This window comes from Anomaloglossus baeobatrachus, chromosome 11 (genome assembly GCF_048569485.1).
Source record: "Anomaloglossus baeobatrachus isolate aAnoBae1 chromosome 11, aAnoBae1.hap1, whole genome shotgun sequence".
Taxonomy (NCBI): Eukaryota; Metazoa; Chordata; class Amphibia; order Anura; family Aromobatidae; genus Anomaloglossus; species Anomaloglossus baeobatrachus.
Genome location: NC_134363.1, coordinates 6184684 through 6201012, shown reverse-complemented (window position 1 = coordinate 6201012; position 16329 = coordinate 6184684). Strand labels below are relative to the sequence as shown.

Sequence of the window (16329 nt, the reverse complement as noted above, 5' to 3'; positions counted from 1 at the left end):
CCCCCTCTCCTTCCCCCTCGCCCCTCGCCTTCCCCCTCGCCTCTCGCCTTCTCCCTCGCCTCTCGCCTTCTCCCTCGCCCCTCGCCTTCCCCCTCGCCCCTCGCCTTCCCCCTCGCCCCTCGCCTTCCCCCTCGCCCCTCGCCTTCCCCCTCGCCCCTCGCCTTCCCCCTCGCCCCTCGCCTTCCCCCTCGCCTTCCCCCTCGCCCCTCGCCTTCCCCCTCGCCCCTCGCCTTCCCCCTCGCCCCTCGCCTTCCCCCTCGCCTTCCCCCTCGCCCCTCGCCTTCCCCCTCGCCCCTCGCCTTCCCCCTCGCCCCTCGCCTTCCCCCTCGCCCCTCGCCTTCCCCCTCGCCCCTCGCCTTCCCCCTCGCCCCTCGCCTTCCCCCTCGCCCCTCGCCTTCCCCCTCGCCCCTCGCCTTCCCCCTCGCCCCTCGCCTTCCCCTTCGCCCCTCGCCTTCCCCCTCGCCTTCGCCCTTGCCTTCCCCCTCGCCTTCCTCCTTGCCTCGCCCCTCTCTTTCCCCTTAAATTTCCCCCTTGCCCCTCTTCTTCCCACTCGCCCATCGCCTTCCCCCTCGCCCATCGCCTTCCCCCTCGCCCATCGCCTTCCCCCTCGCCCATTGCCTTCCCCCTCGCCCATCGCCTTCCCCCTCACCTCTCCTTCCCCCTCGCCCCTCGCCTTTCCCCTCGCCTTGCCCCTCGCCTTGCCTCTCGCCTTGCCCCTCGCCTTGCCTCTCGCCTTGCCCCTCGCCTTTCCCCTCGCCTTGCCCCTCGCCTTACCTCTCGCCTTACCTCTCGCCTTGCCCCTCGCCATCCCCCTCGCCTTGCACCCTCACCTCGACTTCCCCCTCGCCTTGCCCCCTCACCTCTCCTTAACCCTCACCTTGCCCCCTCACCTCTCCTTACCCCTCGCCTTGCACCCTCACCTCGCCTTGCTGCCTTGCCTTGCATTGTCGCCTCGCCTTGCCCCCTTGCCACACCTACCCCCTTGCCACCTGACCCTCATCTTCCCGCCCCTCTTGCTCTCTGCCTTATTCTCATCCATTCTCCAAGTCTCTCAGATTTTGTTTTCCCGCTGCAGTGACTCCAGGAATGAAAATTTACATAGATCCTTTTACATATGAGGATCCCAATGAGGCTGTTCGTGAATTTGCTAAAGAAATTGACATTTCATGTGTGAAAATCGAGCAAGTGATTGGAGCAGGTGCGTGGCGAAGTACTGCGTGGCATCTGTTCTTGCTCGGCGGTCGCCATCTTCTGACACCTCCATGTCTCTTGTCATTCCCGTAGGAGAGTTCGGGGAAGTTTGCAGCGGACACCTGAAGCTTCCGGGAAAGAGAGAGATTTTTGTGGCCATCAAGACTTTGAAGTCGGGGTACACAGAGAAGCAGAGGAGGGACTTCCTCAGTGAGGCCAGCATCATGGGGCAGTTTGACCACCCCAATGTCATTCATCTGGAAGGAGTGGTAACGAAGAGCTCGCCCGTCATGATCATCACAGAGTTCATGGAGAACGGATCCCTGGACTCATTTCTGCGGGTACGGTCACATCCAAAGCAGCAGTGTGACGTTGGGTCTGTAGTGCCGCCTGGTCGGGGATAGTTTATAAGCTTCACTTCTGATGCTGGGGTAGTGGGCTGTTAACATCCGCTTTCTTTACTGGGGTGGTGGGCTGGTGGCATCCGGTGGTGCTGGTAATGTCGGGTGCTGCTGGTGGGGTGGTGGGCTGGTGGCATCCGGTGGTGCTGGTAATGTCGGGTGCTGCTGGTAGGGTGGTGGGCTGGTGGCATCCGGTGGTGCTGGTAATGTCGGGTGCTGCTGGTGGGGTGGTGGGCTGGTGGCATCCGGTGGTGCTGGTAAAGTCGGGTGCTGCTGATGGGGTGGTGGGCTGGTGGCATCCGGTGGTGCTGGTAATGTCGGGTGCTGCTGGTGGGGTGGTGGGCTGGTGGCATCCGGTGGTGCTGGTAAAGTCGGGTGCTGCTGATGGGGTGGTGGGCTGGTGGCATCCGGTGGTGCTGGTAATGTCGGGTGCTGCTGATGGGGTGGTGGGCTGGTGGCATCCGGTGGTGCTGGTAATGTCGGGTGCTGGTGGTGGGGTGGTGGGCTGGTGGCATCCGGTGGTGCTGGTAATGTCGGGTGCTGCTGATGGGGTGGTGGGCTGGTGGCATCCGGTGGTGCTGGTAATGTCGGGTGCTGCTGATGGGGTGGTTGGCTGGTTATGTTCGGTGCTGATGGGGTGACAGGCTGATAACGTCTGCTTTCTCTACTGGGCTGGTAACATCTGGTGTTGCTGGTGGACTGGTAAAGTTCGTTGCTGATGGGGTGGCGGGCTGCTTATGTTCGGTGCTGATGGGGTGACAGGCTGATAAGTCTGCTTTCTCTACTGGGCTGGTAACATCTGGTGTTGCTGGTGGACTGGTAACGTTCGTTGCTGATGGGGTGGCGGGTTAACCTATAATTGTGTGTGCTTTATTTCTGCAGCAGAATGACGGGCAGTTCACGGTCATCCAGCTGGTGGGCATGCTGAGGGGCATTGCTGCTGGCATGAAATACTTGGCTGATATGAATTACGTCCACCGGGACTTGGCTGCCCGTAACATCCTAGTGAACAGTAACCTGGTGTGTAAAGTCTCTGACTTCGGCTTATCTCGCTTCCTGGAAGATGACACTTCAGACCCGACGTACACCAGCGCCCTGGTGAGTGACTCGACTGATGCGGCTGCGGCGGGGCGGAGTGGTGAGTGACTGGGCTGATGCGGCTGTGGCGGGGTGGAGTGGTGAGTGACTGGACGGATCTGGCGGGGTGGAGAGGTGAGTGACTGGGCGGATGCGGCTGTGGCGGGATGGAGTGGTGAGTGACTGGGCGGATGCAGCTGTGGCGGGGTGTAGTGGTGAGTGACTGGGCGGACGCGGCTGTGACTGGGTGGAGTGGTGAGTGACTGGGCGGATGCGGCTGTGGCGGGGTGGAGTGGTGAGTGACTGGGCGGCTGTGGCGGGGTGGAGTGGTGAGTGACTGGGTGGAGTGGTGAGTGACTGGGCGGATGCGGCTGTGGCGGGGTGGAGTGGTGAGTGGCTGGGCGGAGGACGGCTGTGGCGGGGTGGAATGGTGAGTGACTGGGCGGATGCGGCTGTGGCGGGGTGGAGTGGTGAGTGACTGGGCGGATGCGGCTGTGGCGGGGTGGAGTGGTGAGTGACTGGGCGGATGCGGCTGTGGTGGGCTGGAGTGGTGAGTGACTGGGCGGATGCGGCTGTGGCGGGGTGGAATGGTGAGTGACTGGGCGGATGTGGCTGTGGCGGGGTGGAGTGGTGAGTGACTGGGCGGATGCGGCTGTGGCGGGGTGGAGTGGTGAGTGAGTGGGCGGATGCGGCGGGGTGGAGTGGTGAGTGACTGGGTGGAGTGGTGAGTGACTGGGCGGATGCGGCTGTGGCGGGGTGGAGTGGTGAGTGACTGGGCGGATGCGGCTGTGGCGGGGTGGAGTGGTGAGTGACTGGGTGGAGTGGTGAGTGACTGGGCGGATGCGGCTGTGGCGGGGTGGAGTGGTGAGTGACTGGGCGGATGCGGCTGTGGTGGGCTGGAGTGGTGAGTGACTGGGCGGATGCGGCTGTGGCGGGGTGGAGTGGTGAGTGACTGGGCGGATGCGGCTGTGGCAGGGTGGAGTGGTGAGTGACTGGGGGGATGCGGCTGTGGCGGGGTGGAGTGGTGAGTGACTGGGCGCCTGTGGCGGGGTGGAGTGGTGAGTGACTGGATGGAGTGGTGAGTGACTGGGCGGATGCGGCTGTGGCGGGGTGGAGTGGTGAGTGACTGGATGGAGTGGTGAGTGACTGGGCGGATGCGGCTGTGGCGGGGTGGAGTGGTGAGTGACTGGGTGGAATGGTGAGTGACTGGGCGGATGCGGCTGTGGCGGGGTGGAGTGGTGAGTGACTGGGCGGATGCGGCTGTGGCGGGGTGGAGTGGTGAGTGACTGGGTGGCTGTGGCGGGGTGGAGTGGTGAGTGACTGGGTGGAGTGGTGAGTGACTGGGCGGATGTGGCTGTGGCGGGGTGGAGTGGTGAGTGACTGGGCGGATGCGGCTGAGGCGGGGTGGAATGGTGAGTGACTGGGCGGACGCGGCTGTGGCGGGGTGGAGTGGTGAGTGACTGAGCGGCTGTGGCGGGGTGGAGTGGTGAGTGACTGGGTGGAGTGGTGAGTGACTGGGCGGATGCGGCTGTGGCGGGGTGGAGTGGTGAGTGACTGGGCGGCTGTGGCGGGGTGGAGTGGTGAGTGACTGGGTGGAATGGTGAGTGACTGGGCGGATGCGGCTGTGGCGGGGTGGAGTGGTGAGTGACTGGGCGGATGCGGCTGTGGCGGGGTGGAGTGGTGAGTGACTGGGCGGCTGTGGCGGGATGGAGTGGTGAGTGACTGGGTGGAGTGGTGAGTGACTGGGCGGATGCGGCTGTGGCGGGGTGGAGTGGTGAGTGACTGGGCGGATGCGGCTGAGGCGGGGTGGAATGGTGAGTGACTGGGCGGATGCGGCTGTGGCGGGGTGGAGTGGTGAGTGACTGGGCGGCTGTGGCGGGGTGGAGTGGTGAGTGACTGGGTGGAGTGGTGAGTGACTGGGCGGATGCGGCTGTGGCGGGGTGGAGTGGTGAGTGACTGGGCGGCTGTGGCGGGGTGGAGTGGTGAGTGACTGGGCGGCTGTGGCGGGGTGGAGTGGTGAGTGACTGGGCGGATGCGGCTGTGGCGGGGTGGAGTGGTGAGTGACTGGGCGGCTGTGGCGGGGTGGAGTGGTGAGTGACTGGGTGGAGTGGTGAGTGACTGGGCGGATGCGGCTGTGGCGGGGTGGAGTGGTGAGTGACTGGGCGGATGCGGCTGAGGCGGGGTGGAATGGTGAGTGACTGGGCGGATGCGGCTGTGGCGGGGTGGAGTGGTGAGTGACTGGGCGGCTGTGGCGGGGTGGAGTGGTGAGTGACTGGGTGGAGTGGTGAGTGACTGGGCGGATGCGGCTGTGGCGGGGTGGAGTGGTGAGTGACTGGGCGGATGCGGCTGAGGCGGGGTGGAATGGTGAGTGACTGGGCGGATGCGGCTGTGGCGGGGTGGAGTGGTGAGTGACTGGGCGGCTGTGGCGGGGTGGAGTGGTGAGTGAGTGGGTGGAGTGGTGAGTGACTGGGCGGATGCGGCTGTGGCGGGGTGGAGTGGTGAGTGACTGGGCGGCTGTGGCGGGGTGGAGTGGTGAGTGACTGGGCGGCTGTGGCGGGGTGGAGTGGTGAGTGACTGGGCGGATGCGGCTGTGGCGGGGTGGAGTGGTGAGTGACTGGGCGGCTGTGGCGGGGTGGAGTGGTGAGTGACTGGGTGGAGTGGTGAGTGACTGGGCGGATGCGGCTGTGGCGGGGTGGAGTGGTGAGTGACTGGGCGGATGCGGCTGAGGCGGGGTGGAATGGTGAGTGACTGGGCGGATGCGGCTGTGGCGGGGTGGAGTGGTGAGTGACTGGGCGGCTGTGGCGGGGTGGAGTGGTGAGTGACTGGGCGGCTGTGGCGGGGTGGAGTGGTGAGTGACTGGGCGGCTGTGGCGGGGTGGAGTGGTGAGTGACTGGGCGGATGCGGCGGGGCGCTGCTCATTTACCGCCCGGCTATGTCAGGCTTTAGATGTGTCCTCTGCCTGTCCTGAAAATCCTTACATTATTATGAAGTCCTCGATACGCCAAATAACGACGCTCCGCACTCCCTCCGCCATCCCTCCCTCCGCCATCCCTCCCTCCGCCATCCCTCCCTCCGCCATCCCTCCCTCCGCCATCCCTCCCGTACTCCAGGGACCGTCCTACTCTGACAACCTGCAGACTTTGTGTTCAGACACCTATGACCCCCCCCTTTGAGCGGTCCATCATGGGTGCAGCACAGAGCTTCTCCGGCCGCCCCTGTGTCTCTCATGCTCTGTATTGATGGATGTGAGTCTTTTCTCTGTAGGGAGGGAAGATCCCGATCCGCTGGACGGCCCCTGAAGCCATTCAGTACAGAAAGTTCACATCGGCAAGCGACGTTTGGAGCTACGGCATCGTCATGTGGGAAGTGATGTCTTATGGGGAGAGACCCTACTGGGACATGACGAACCAGGACGTAAGTAGGACTTGCGGTGGATGAAATGAGGGTGTTGGGAGCGGCAGACCCATCAGAAGACAGCAGTGTGGGAATCATTGCTGGTCGCCGCTCCAAGCAAACTATGGGTATGGTGAGCTCAAGATGTGGGGTAGGGCACATTGTATCTTCAGTGTGTGGTGGCGGAGGCAGTGTACCGGCCAGTGCGTGGTGGCGGAGGCAGTGTACCGGCCAGTGAGTGGTGGCGGAGGCAGTGTACCGGCCAGTGCGTGGTGGCGGAGGCAGTGTACCGGCCAGTGCGTGGTGGCGGAGGCAGTGTACCGGCCAGTGCGTGGTGGCGGAGGCAGTGTACCGGCCAGTGTGTGGTGGCGGAGGCAGTGTACCGGCCAGTGCGTGGTGGCGGAGGCAGTGTACCGGCCAGTGCGTGGTGGCGGAGGCAGTGTACGGCCAGTGCGTGGTGGCGGAGGCAGTGTACCAGCCAGTGCGTGGTGGCGGAGGCAGTGTACCGGCCAGTGCGTGGTGGCGGAGGCAGTGTACCGGCCAGTGCGTGGTGGCGGAGGCAGTGTACCGGCCAGTGCGTGGTGGCGGAGGCAGTGTACCGGCCAGTGCGTGGTGGCGGAGGCAGTGTACCGGCCAGTGCGTGGTGGCGGAGGCAGTGTACCGGCCAGTGCGTGGTGGCGGAGGCAGTGTACCGGCCAGTGCGTGGTGGCGGAGGCAGTGTACCGGCCAGTGCGTGGTGGCGGAGGCAGTGTACCGGCCAGTGCGTGGTGGCGGAGGCAGTGTACCGGCCAGTGCGTGGTGGCGGAGGCAGTGTACCGGCCAGTGCGTGGTGGCGGAGGCAGTGTACCGGCCAGTGCGTGGTGGCGGAGGCAGTGTACCGGCCAGTGCGTGGTGGCGGAGGCAGTGTACCAGATCCTTCTCACGCTCCAATCATTTATTGCAGGTTATAAACGCCATAGAGCAGGACTATCGCCTTCCGCCCCCCATGGACTGCCCTAGTGCCCTCCACCAACTAATGCTTGACTGTTGGCAAAAAGACAGAAATCATCGGCCAAAATTTGGACAAATAGTCAACACATTGGACAAGATGATCCGAAATCCCAACACTCTGAAGGCTGTGGCTCCACTATCCTCTGGGTACGACGTCCATGTTTCATCTCCTGGTGGGCTGGAGGTAGAGGTTTAGATAACCCACAATCTACCAATGAATTGTGACCATGAGACCCCAACAGTTGTGTAACTGCAGGGGTATTCACCTGATGTATGTGATTGGGGTGAATTGTGTCGCTCCCCTTATACTTAGGGGCACTTTGCACACTACGATATTGCAGGTGCGATGTCAGTGGGGTCAAATTGAAAGTGACGCACATCCGGCGTCGCAGGCGATGACGTAGTGTGTAAAGCATTTTTGATACGATTAACGAGTGCAAAAGCGTTGTAATCGTATCATTGGTGTAGCGTTGGAAATTCCCTTGTTTGGGAAAGTCCGATGTTACGATGTTGTTCCTCGCTCCAGCGGCAGCGCACATCGCTGTGTATGAAGCCGCAGGAGCGAGGAACATCTCCTACCTGCATCCCGTCTGCAATGCGGAAGGAAGGAGGTGGGCGGGATGTTTACATCCTGCTCATCTCCGCCCCTCCGCTGCTATTGGCCGCCTGCCGTGTGACGTCGCTGTGACGCCGCACCACCCGCTCCCTTAGGAAGGAGGCGGGTTGCCGGCCAGAGGGACGTCGCAGGGCAGGTGAGTGCATGTGAAGCTGCCGTAGCGATAATGTTCACTACGGCAGCTATCACCATGATATCCCAGCTGCGACGGTTGCGGGGACTATCGCGCTCGGCATCGCTACCATCGGCTTGTGATGTCGTAGTGTGCAAAGTGCCCCTTACCCCACTCCACTCACTCTCCGTTTTTTTCCTCCAGGGTGACGCTCCCGCTCCTGGACCGCACAGTCCCTGATTACACCAGCTTCAACACTGTGGATGAGTGGCTGGACGCCATCAAGATGGGACAATACAAGGAGAGTTTCGCCAACTCCGGATTCACATCTTTCGATGTCGTGTCACAAATGATCATGGAGTAAGTAACATGGGTATCTGGAGGCGGCGTCCATGCTGCCGGGGCCCTATATACTTCGCTCTTACAGGTCTCTGCCATATATAGATACTACAGACTCGGAGGGCACTTTTGCAAGATTCTGGTCCTATATACAGCGGGTGAAATAAGTATTGAACCGATTCACCCATTTTCTAAGTAAATATATTTCTAAAGCTGCTATTAACATGAATTTCTCACCAATCCACACAGGCAAATAAATCAACCATAGATGTCCATAAATGTTTAATAGATGTGTAATAATGAGAAATGACACAGGAAAAAATATTGAACACATGAAGAAAAAGAAGTGCAAAAAGCCCTGGAAAGTCCTGACACACGCTGAAATCTATCAATAATTAGAAAGCAATCTGGCCACTTAGTGAAAACTAATATCACATGGTTCAACAACTGATGGTGTCTCATTACCAAGGTGCCACACAAGGAACATCTCATGATGGGTAAAACTAGGGAGCTGCCTCAAGACCTTCACAACCTTATTGTTGCAGAACATACTGGTGACATTGGTTACAGAAGAAATCCTAAACTACTGAAGGGTCCAATGAGCACTATTGGGGCCATAACCTGGATGTAGAAAGAACATAATTTCACCATAAGCCGGCCACTACCAGGTGCTCCTCGCAAGATGTCACACGGAGGAGTGAAAAGAATTATCAGAAGAGTTGTCCAAAAGCCATTTGTGGAGATCTACAGAAAGACCTGGAATCAGCAGATACAATTGTTTCAAAGACAACCTCCATGGCCTGTATGCTCTCCCCTCCATGGCCTGTATGCTCTCCCCCTCTATGGCCTGTATGCGCTCCCCCTCTATGGCCTGTATGCTCTCCTCCTCCATGGCCTGTATGCACTCCTCCTCCATGGCCTGTATGCTCTCCTCCTCTATAGCCTGTATGCACCCCCCCTCCATGGCCTGTATGCTCTCCCCTCCATGGCCTGTATGCACTCCCCGTCCATGGCCTGTATGCACTCCCCCTCCATGGCCTGTATGCTCTCCTCCTCTATGGCCTGTATGCACTCCCCGTCCATGGCCTGTATGCACTCCCCCTCCATGGCCTGTATGCTCTCCTCCTCTATAGCCTGTATGCTCTCCTCCTCTATAGCCTGTATGCACCCCCCCTCCATGGCCTGTATGCTCTCCCCTCCATGGCCTGTATGCGCTCCCCCTCTATGGCCTGTATGCTCTCCTCCTCCATGGCCTGTATGCTCTCCTCCTCTATAGCCTGTATGCACCCCCCCTCCATGGCCTGTATGCTCTCCCCTCCATGGCCTGTATGCACTCCCCGTCCATGGCCTGTATGCACTCCCCCTCCATGGCCTGTATGCTCTCCTCCTCTATGGCCTGTATGCACTCCCCGTCCATGGCCTGTATGCACTCCCCCTCCATGGCCTGTATGCACTCCCCCTCCATGGCCTGTATGCACTCCCCCTCCATGGCCTGTATGCTCTCCCCCTCCATGGCCTGTATGCTCTCCTCCTCTATGGCCTGTATGCACTCCCCGTCCATGGCCTGTATGCACTCCCCCTCCATGGCCTGTATGCTCTCCCCTCCATGGCCTGTATGCACTCCCCCTCCATGGCCTGTATGCTCTCCTCCTCTATGGCCTGTATGCACTCCCCGTCCATGGCCTGTATGCACTCCCCCTCCATGGCCTGTATGCTCTCCTCCTCTATAGCCTGTATGCACTCCCCCTCCATGGCCTGTATGCTCTCCTCCTCTATGGCCTGTATGCGCTCCCCCTCTATGGCCTGTATGCACCCCCCCTCCATGGCCTGTATGCTCTCCCCTCCATGGCCTGTATGCTCTCCCCTCCATGGCCTGTATGCACTCCCCCTCCATGGCCTGTATGCACTCCTCCTCCATGGCCTGTATGCACTCCTCCATGGCCTGTATGCTCTCCTCCTCTATGGCCTGTATGCTCTCTCCCTCCATGGCCTGTATGCACTCCCCGTCCATGGCCTGTATGCTCTCCTCCTCTATGGCCTGTATGCGCTCCCCCTCCATGGCCTGTATGCTCTCCTCCTCTATGGCCTGTATGCGCTCCCCCTCCATGGCCTGTATGCACTCCTCCTCCATGGCCTGTATGCACTCCCCGTCCATGGCCTGTATGCTCTCCTCCTCTATGGCCTGTATGCGCTCCCCCTCCATGGCCTGTATGCGCTCCCCCTCTATGGCCTGTATGCTCTCCCCTCCATGGCCTGTATGCTCTCCCCTCCATGGCCTGTATGCTCTCCCCTCCATGGCCTGTATGCTCTCCCCTCCATGGCCTGTATGCTCTCCTCCTCCATGGCCTGTATGCTCTCCTCCTCCATGGCCTGTATGCTCTCCCCTCCATGGCCTGTATGCTCTCCCCTCCATGGCCTGTATGTTCTCCTCCTCTATGGCCTGTATGCACTCCCCCTCCATGGCCTGTATGCGCTCCCCCTCCATGGCCTGTATGCGCTCCCCCTCCATGGCCTGTATACACTCCCCCTCCATGGCCTGTATGCGCTCCCCCTCCATTGCCTGTATGCGCTCCCCCTCCATTGCCTGTATGCGCTCCCCCCTCCATGGCCTGTATGCTCTCCCCTCCATGCCCTGTATGCTCTCCCCCTCCATTGCCTGTATGCGCTCCCCCTCCATTGCCTGTATGCGCTCCCCCTCCATTGCCTGTATGCGCTCCCCCCTCCATGGCCTGTATGCACTCCCCCTCCATGGCCCGTGTGCGCTCCCCCCTCCATGGCCCGTGTGCGCTCCCCCCTCCATGGCCCGTGTGCGCTCCCCCCTCCATGGCCCGTGTGCGCTCCCCCCTCCATGGCCCGTGTGCGCTCCGCCACCTTGGCCCGTGTGCGCTCCCCCCTCCATGGCCCGTGTGCGCTCCGCCGCCTTGGCCCGTGTGCGCTCCCCCTTCGTGGCCGTGTGCGCTCCTGTGTGCTGCTCACTACCCAAGACTCCACTGTTGAAAAAAGTAGGTTCAAGCTTGTTTAATGTTTGCTCAACATTTAGACAAGTCTGTGAAACACTGGGAGAATATAATCTGATTAGAGGAGACCAAAACTGAACTATTTGGAGGTCATAATACACACCATGTTTGTAGGCCAAAAGATAAATCACCCAAAAAACAGCAACACCAGTGAAGTGTGGAGGTGGGAACATCGTGGTGTGGGGCTGTTTTTCAGTGGACGACACTGGCAAACGTTATATGACTGAAGGAAGGATGAATGGACCAATGTACAGAGACATTCCTGATACACATCTGCTGCCATCTACCAGGATGATGAAGATGATTCGAGGGTGGACATTTCAGTAGGCAGTGATCCCAAACACACAGCCAAAGAAACACACAGCCGAGAAAAAAAAAATCTGCTAGAATGGCCGAGCCGATCACCTGAGCTGAATCCATGAGAAATTGTCTGGAAAGTGCTAATGCTCAGAGATCATGCAAGGAGCTGGGACCTGCAGGATGTGAGGAGTGTGTGCGGAAGAGTGGGCTAAAATCCACCTGACCAATTGAGGAGACTAGTGTCTCCATACAGGATGTGAGGAGTGTGTGCGGAAGAGTGGGCTAAAATCCACCTGAGCAATTGAGGAGACTAGTGTCTCCATACAGGATGTGAGGAGTGTGTGCGGAAGAATGTGCCAAAATCCACCTGAGCAATGCAGGCGACTAGTGTCTCCATACAGGATGTGAGGAGTGTGTGCGGAAGAATGTGCCAAAATCCACCTGAGCAATGCAGGCGACTAGTGTCTCCATACAGGATGTGAGGAGTGTGTGCGGAAGAATGGGCCAAAATCCACCTGAGCAATGCAGGCGACTAGTGTCTCCATACAGGATGTGAGGAGTGTGTGTGGAAGAATGGGCCAAAATCCACCTGAGCAATTGAGGAGACTAGTGTCTCCATACAGGATGTGAGGAGTGTGTGTGCAGAAGAATGGGCCAAAATCCACCTGAGCAATACAGGTGACTAGTGTCTCCATACAGGATGTGAGGAGTGTGTGGAAGAATGGGCCAAAATCCACCTGAGCAATGCAGGGACTAGTGTCTCCATACAGGATGTGAGGAGTGTGTGCGGAAGAATGGACCAAAATCCTACCTGAGCAATGCAGGCGACTAGTGTCTCCATACAGGATGTGAGGAGTGTGCGGAAGAATGGGCCAAAATCCACCTGAGCAATGCAGGGACTAGTGTCTCCATACAGGATGTGAGGAGTGTGTGCGGAAGAATGGACCAAAATCCACCTGAGCAATGCAGGTGACTAGTGTCTCCATACAGGATGTGAGGAGTGTGTGCGGAAGAATGGGCCAAAATCCACCTGAGCAATGCAGACGACTAGTGTCTCCATACAGGATGTGAGGAGTGTGTGCGGAAGAATGGGCCAAAATCCACCTGAGCAATGCAGGCGACTAGTGTCTCCATACAGGATGTGAGGCGTGTGTGTGTGGAAGAGTGGGCCAAAATCCACCTGAGCAATGGAGACGACTAGTGTCTTCATACAGGATGTGAGGAGTGTGTGCAGAAGAATGGGCCAAAATCCACCTGAGCAATGCAGGTGACTAGTGTCTCCATACAGGATGTGAGGAGTGTGTGCGGAAGAATGGCCAAAATCCACCTGAGCAATGCAGGCGACTAGTGTCTCCATACAGGATGTGAGGAGTGTGTGTGGAAGAATGGGCCAAAATCCACCTGAGCAATGCAGGCGACTAGTGTCTCCATACAGGATGTGAGGAGTGTGTGCAGAAGAATGGACCAAAATCCACCTGAGCAATGCAGGCGACTAGTGTCTCCATACAGGATGTGAGGAGTGTGTGCGGAAGAATGGCCAAAATCCACCTGAGCAATGCAGGCGACTAGTGTCTCCATACAGGATGTGAGGAGTGTGTGCGGAAGAATGGCCAAAATCCACCTGAGCAATGCAGGCGACTAGTGTCTCCATACAGGATGTGAGGAGTGTGTGTGGAAGAATGGGCCAAAATCCACCTGAGCAATGCAGGCGACTAGTGTCTCCATACAGGATGTGAGGAGTGTGTGCAGAAGAATGGGCCAAAATCCACCTGAGCAATGCAGGCGACTAGTATCTCCATACAGGATGTGAGGAGTGTGTGCGGAAGAATGGACCAAAATCCACCTGAGCAATGCAGGTGACTAGTGTCTCCATACAGGATGTGAGGAGTGTGTGCGGAAGAATGGGCCAAAATCCACCTGAGCAATGCAGGTGACTAGTGTCTCCATACAGGATGTGAGGAGTGTGTGCGGAAGAATGGGCCAAAATCCACCTGAGCAATGCAGACGACTAGTGTCTCCATACAGGATGTGAGGAGTGTGTGCGGAAGAATGGGCCAAAATCCACCTGAGCAATGCAGGCGACTAGTGTCTCCATACAGGATGTGAGGCGTGTGTGTGTGGAAGAGTGGGCCAAAATCCACCTGAGCAATGGAGACGACTAGTGTCTACATACAGGATGTGAGGAGTGTGTGCAGAAGAATGGGCCAAAATCCACCTGAGCAATGCAGGTGACTAGTGTCTCCATACAGGATGTGAGGAGTGTGTGCGGAAGAATGGCCAAAATCCACCTGAGCAATGCAGGCGACTAGTGTCTCCATACAGGATGTGAGGAGTGTGTGTGGAAGAATGGGCCAAAATCCACCTGAGCAATGCAGGCGACTAGTGTCTCCATACAGGATGTGAGGAGTGTGTGCAGAAGAATGGACCAAAATCCACCTGAGCAATGCAGGCGACTAGTGTCTCCATACAGGATGTGAGGAGTGTGTGCGGAAGAATGGCCAAAATCCACCTGAGCAATGCAGGCGACTAGTGTCTCCATACAGGATGTGAGGAGTGTGTGCGGAAGAATGGCCAAAATCCACCTGAGCAATGCAGGCGACTAGTGTCTCCATACAGGATGTGAGGAGTGTGTGTGGAAGAATGGGCCAAAATCCACCTGAGCAATGCAGGCGACTAGTGTCTCCATACAGGATGTGAGGAGTGTGTGCAGAAGAATGGACCAAAATCCACCTGAGCAATGCAGGCGACTAGTGTCTCTATACAGGATGTGAGGAGTGTGTGTGTAAGAATGGGCCAAAATCCACCTGAGCAATGCAGGCGACTAGTATCTCCATACAGGATGTGAGGAGTGTATGTGCGGAAGAATGGGCCAAAATCCACCTGAGCAATGCAGGTGACTAGTGTCTCCATACAGGATGTGAGGAGTGTGTGTGGAAGAATGTGCCAAAATCCACCTGAGCAATGCAGGCGACTAGTGTCTCCATACAGGATGTGAGGAGTGTGTGCGGAAGAATGGGCCAAAATCCACCTGAGCAATGCAGGCGACTAGTGTCTCCATACAGGATGTGAGGAGTGTGTGTGGAAGAATGGGCCAAAATCCACCTGAGCAATGCAGGCGACTAGTGTCTCCATACAGGATGTGAGGAGTGTGTGCGGAAGAATGTGCCAAAATCCACCTGAGCAATGCAGGCGACTAGTGTCTCCATACAGGATGTGAGGAGTGTGTGTGGAAGAATGGGCCAAAATCCACCTGAGCAATTGAGGAGACTAGTGTCTCCATACAGGATGTGAGGAGTGTGTGGAAGAATGGGCCAAAATCCACCTGAGCAATGCAGGCGACTAGTGTCTCCATACAGGATGTGAGGAGTGTGCGGAAGAATGGGCCAAAATCCACCTGAGCAATGCAGGGACTAGTGTCTCCATACAGGATGTGAGGAGTGTGTGCGGAAGAATGGGCCAAATCCACCTGAGCAATGCAGGCGACTAGTGTCTCCATACAGGATGTGAGGAGTGTGTGCGGAAGAATGGGCCAAAATCCACCTGAGCAATGCAGGCGACTAGTGTCTCCATACAGGATGTGAGGAGTGTGTGCGGAAGAATGGACCAAAATCCACCTGAGCAATGCAGGCGACTAGTGTCTCCATACAGGATGTGAGGAGTGTGTGCGGAAGAATGGGCCAAAATCCACCTGAGCAATGCAGGGACTAGTGTCTCCATACAGGATGTGAGGCGTGTGTGTGTGGAAGAATGGCCCAAAATCCACCTGAGCAATGCAGGCGACTAGTGTCTCCATACAGAATGTGAGGAGTGTGTTCGGAAGAATGGTCCAAAATCCACCTGAGCAATGCAGGTGACTAGTGTCTCCATACAGGATGTGAGGAGTGTGTGTGCGGAAGAATGGGCCAAAATCCACCTGAGCAATGCAGGCGACTAGTGTCTCCATACAGGATGTGAGGAGTATGTGTGGAAGAGTGGGCCAAAATCCACCTGAGCAATGCAGGTGACTAGTGTCTCCATACAGGATGTGAGGCGTGTGTGTGTGGAAGAGTGGGCCAAAATCCACCTGAGCAATGGAGACGACTAGTGTCTCCATACAAGATGTGAGGAGTGTGTGTGTGGAAGAATGGGCCAAAATCCACCTGAGCAATGCAGGTGACTAGTGTCTCCATACAGGATGTGAGGAGTGTGTGCGGAAGAATGGGCCAAAATCCACCTGAGCAATGCAGGTGACTAGTGTCTCCATACAGGATGTGAGGAGTGTGTGTGCGGAAGAATGGGCCAAAATCCACCTGAGCAATGCAGGTGACTAGTGTCTCCATACAGGATGTGAGGAGTGTGTGCGGAAGAATGGGCCAAAATCCACCTGAGCAATGCAGGCGACTAGTGTCTCCATACAGGATGTGAGGAGTGTGTGCGGAAGAATGGGCCAAAATCCACCTGAGGAATGCAGGTGACCAGTGTCTCCATACAGGATGTGAGGAGTGTGTGCGGAAGAATGGGCCAAAATCCACCTGAGCAATGCAGGTGACTAGTGTCTCCATACAGGATGTGAGGAGTGTGTGTGCGGAAGAATGGGCCAAAATCCACTTGAGCAATGCAGGCGACTAGTGTCTCCATACAGGATGTGAGGAGTATGTGTGGAAGAGTGGGCCAAAATCCACCTGAGCAATGCAGGCGACTAGTGTCGCCATACAGGATGTGAGGAGTGTGTGCGGAAGAATGGGCCAAAATCCACCTGAGCAATGCAGGCGACTAGTGTCTCCATACAGGATGTGAGGAGTGTGTGTGCAGAAGAATGGGCCAAAATCCACCTGAGCAATGCAGGTGACTAGTGTCTCTATACAGGATGTGAGGAGTGTGTGCGGGAGAATGGGCCAAAATCCACCTGAGCAA

The 16329-nt window shown here is 57.8% G+C and overlaps 1 protein-coding gene across 4 annotated transcripts in view; it reads left to right on the top strand.

Moving 5' to 3' along the window:
- The window catches only part of LOC142256453 (ephrin type-B receptor 2), a 60707-nt gene that overhangs the window by 33269 nt on the left and 11109 nt on the right, over positions 1-16329 (top strand). For all 4 annotated transcript variants that reach the window (XM_075328143.1, XM_075328141.1, XM_075328142.1 and 1 more), the window contains exons 6-11: positions 1076-1198; positions 1285-1532; positions 2475-2690; positions 5934-6083; positions 7006-7199; positions 7985-8140. In XM_075328143.1, the coding sequence (XP_075184258.1) occupies positions 1076-1198; positions 1285-1532; positions 2475-2690; positions 5934-6083; positions 7006-7199; positions 7985-8140 (1087 nt within the window). The remainder of the gene's footprint in view (positions 1-1075; positions 1199-1284; positions 1533-2474; positions 2691-5933; positions 6084-7005; positions 7200-7984; positions 8141-16329) is intronic.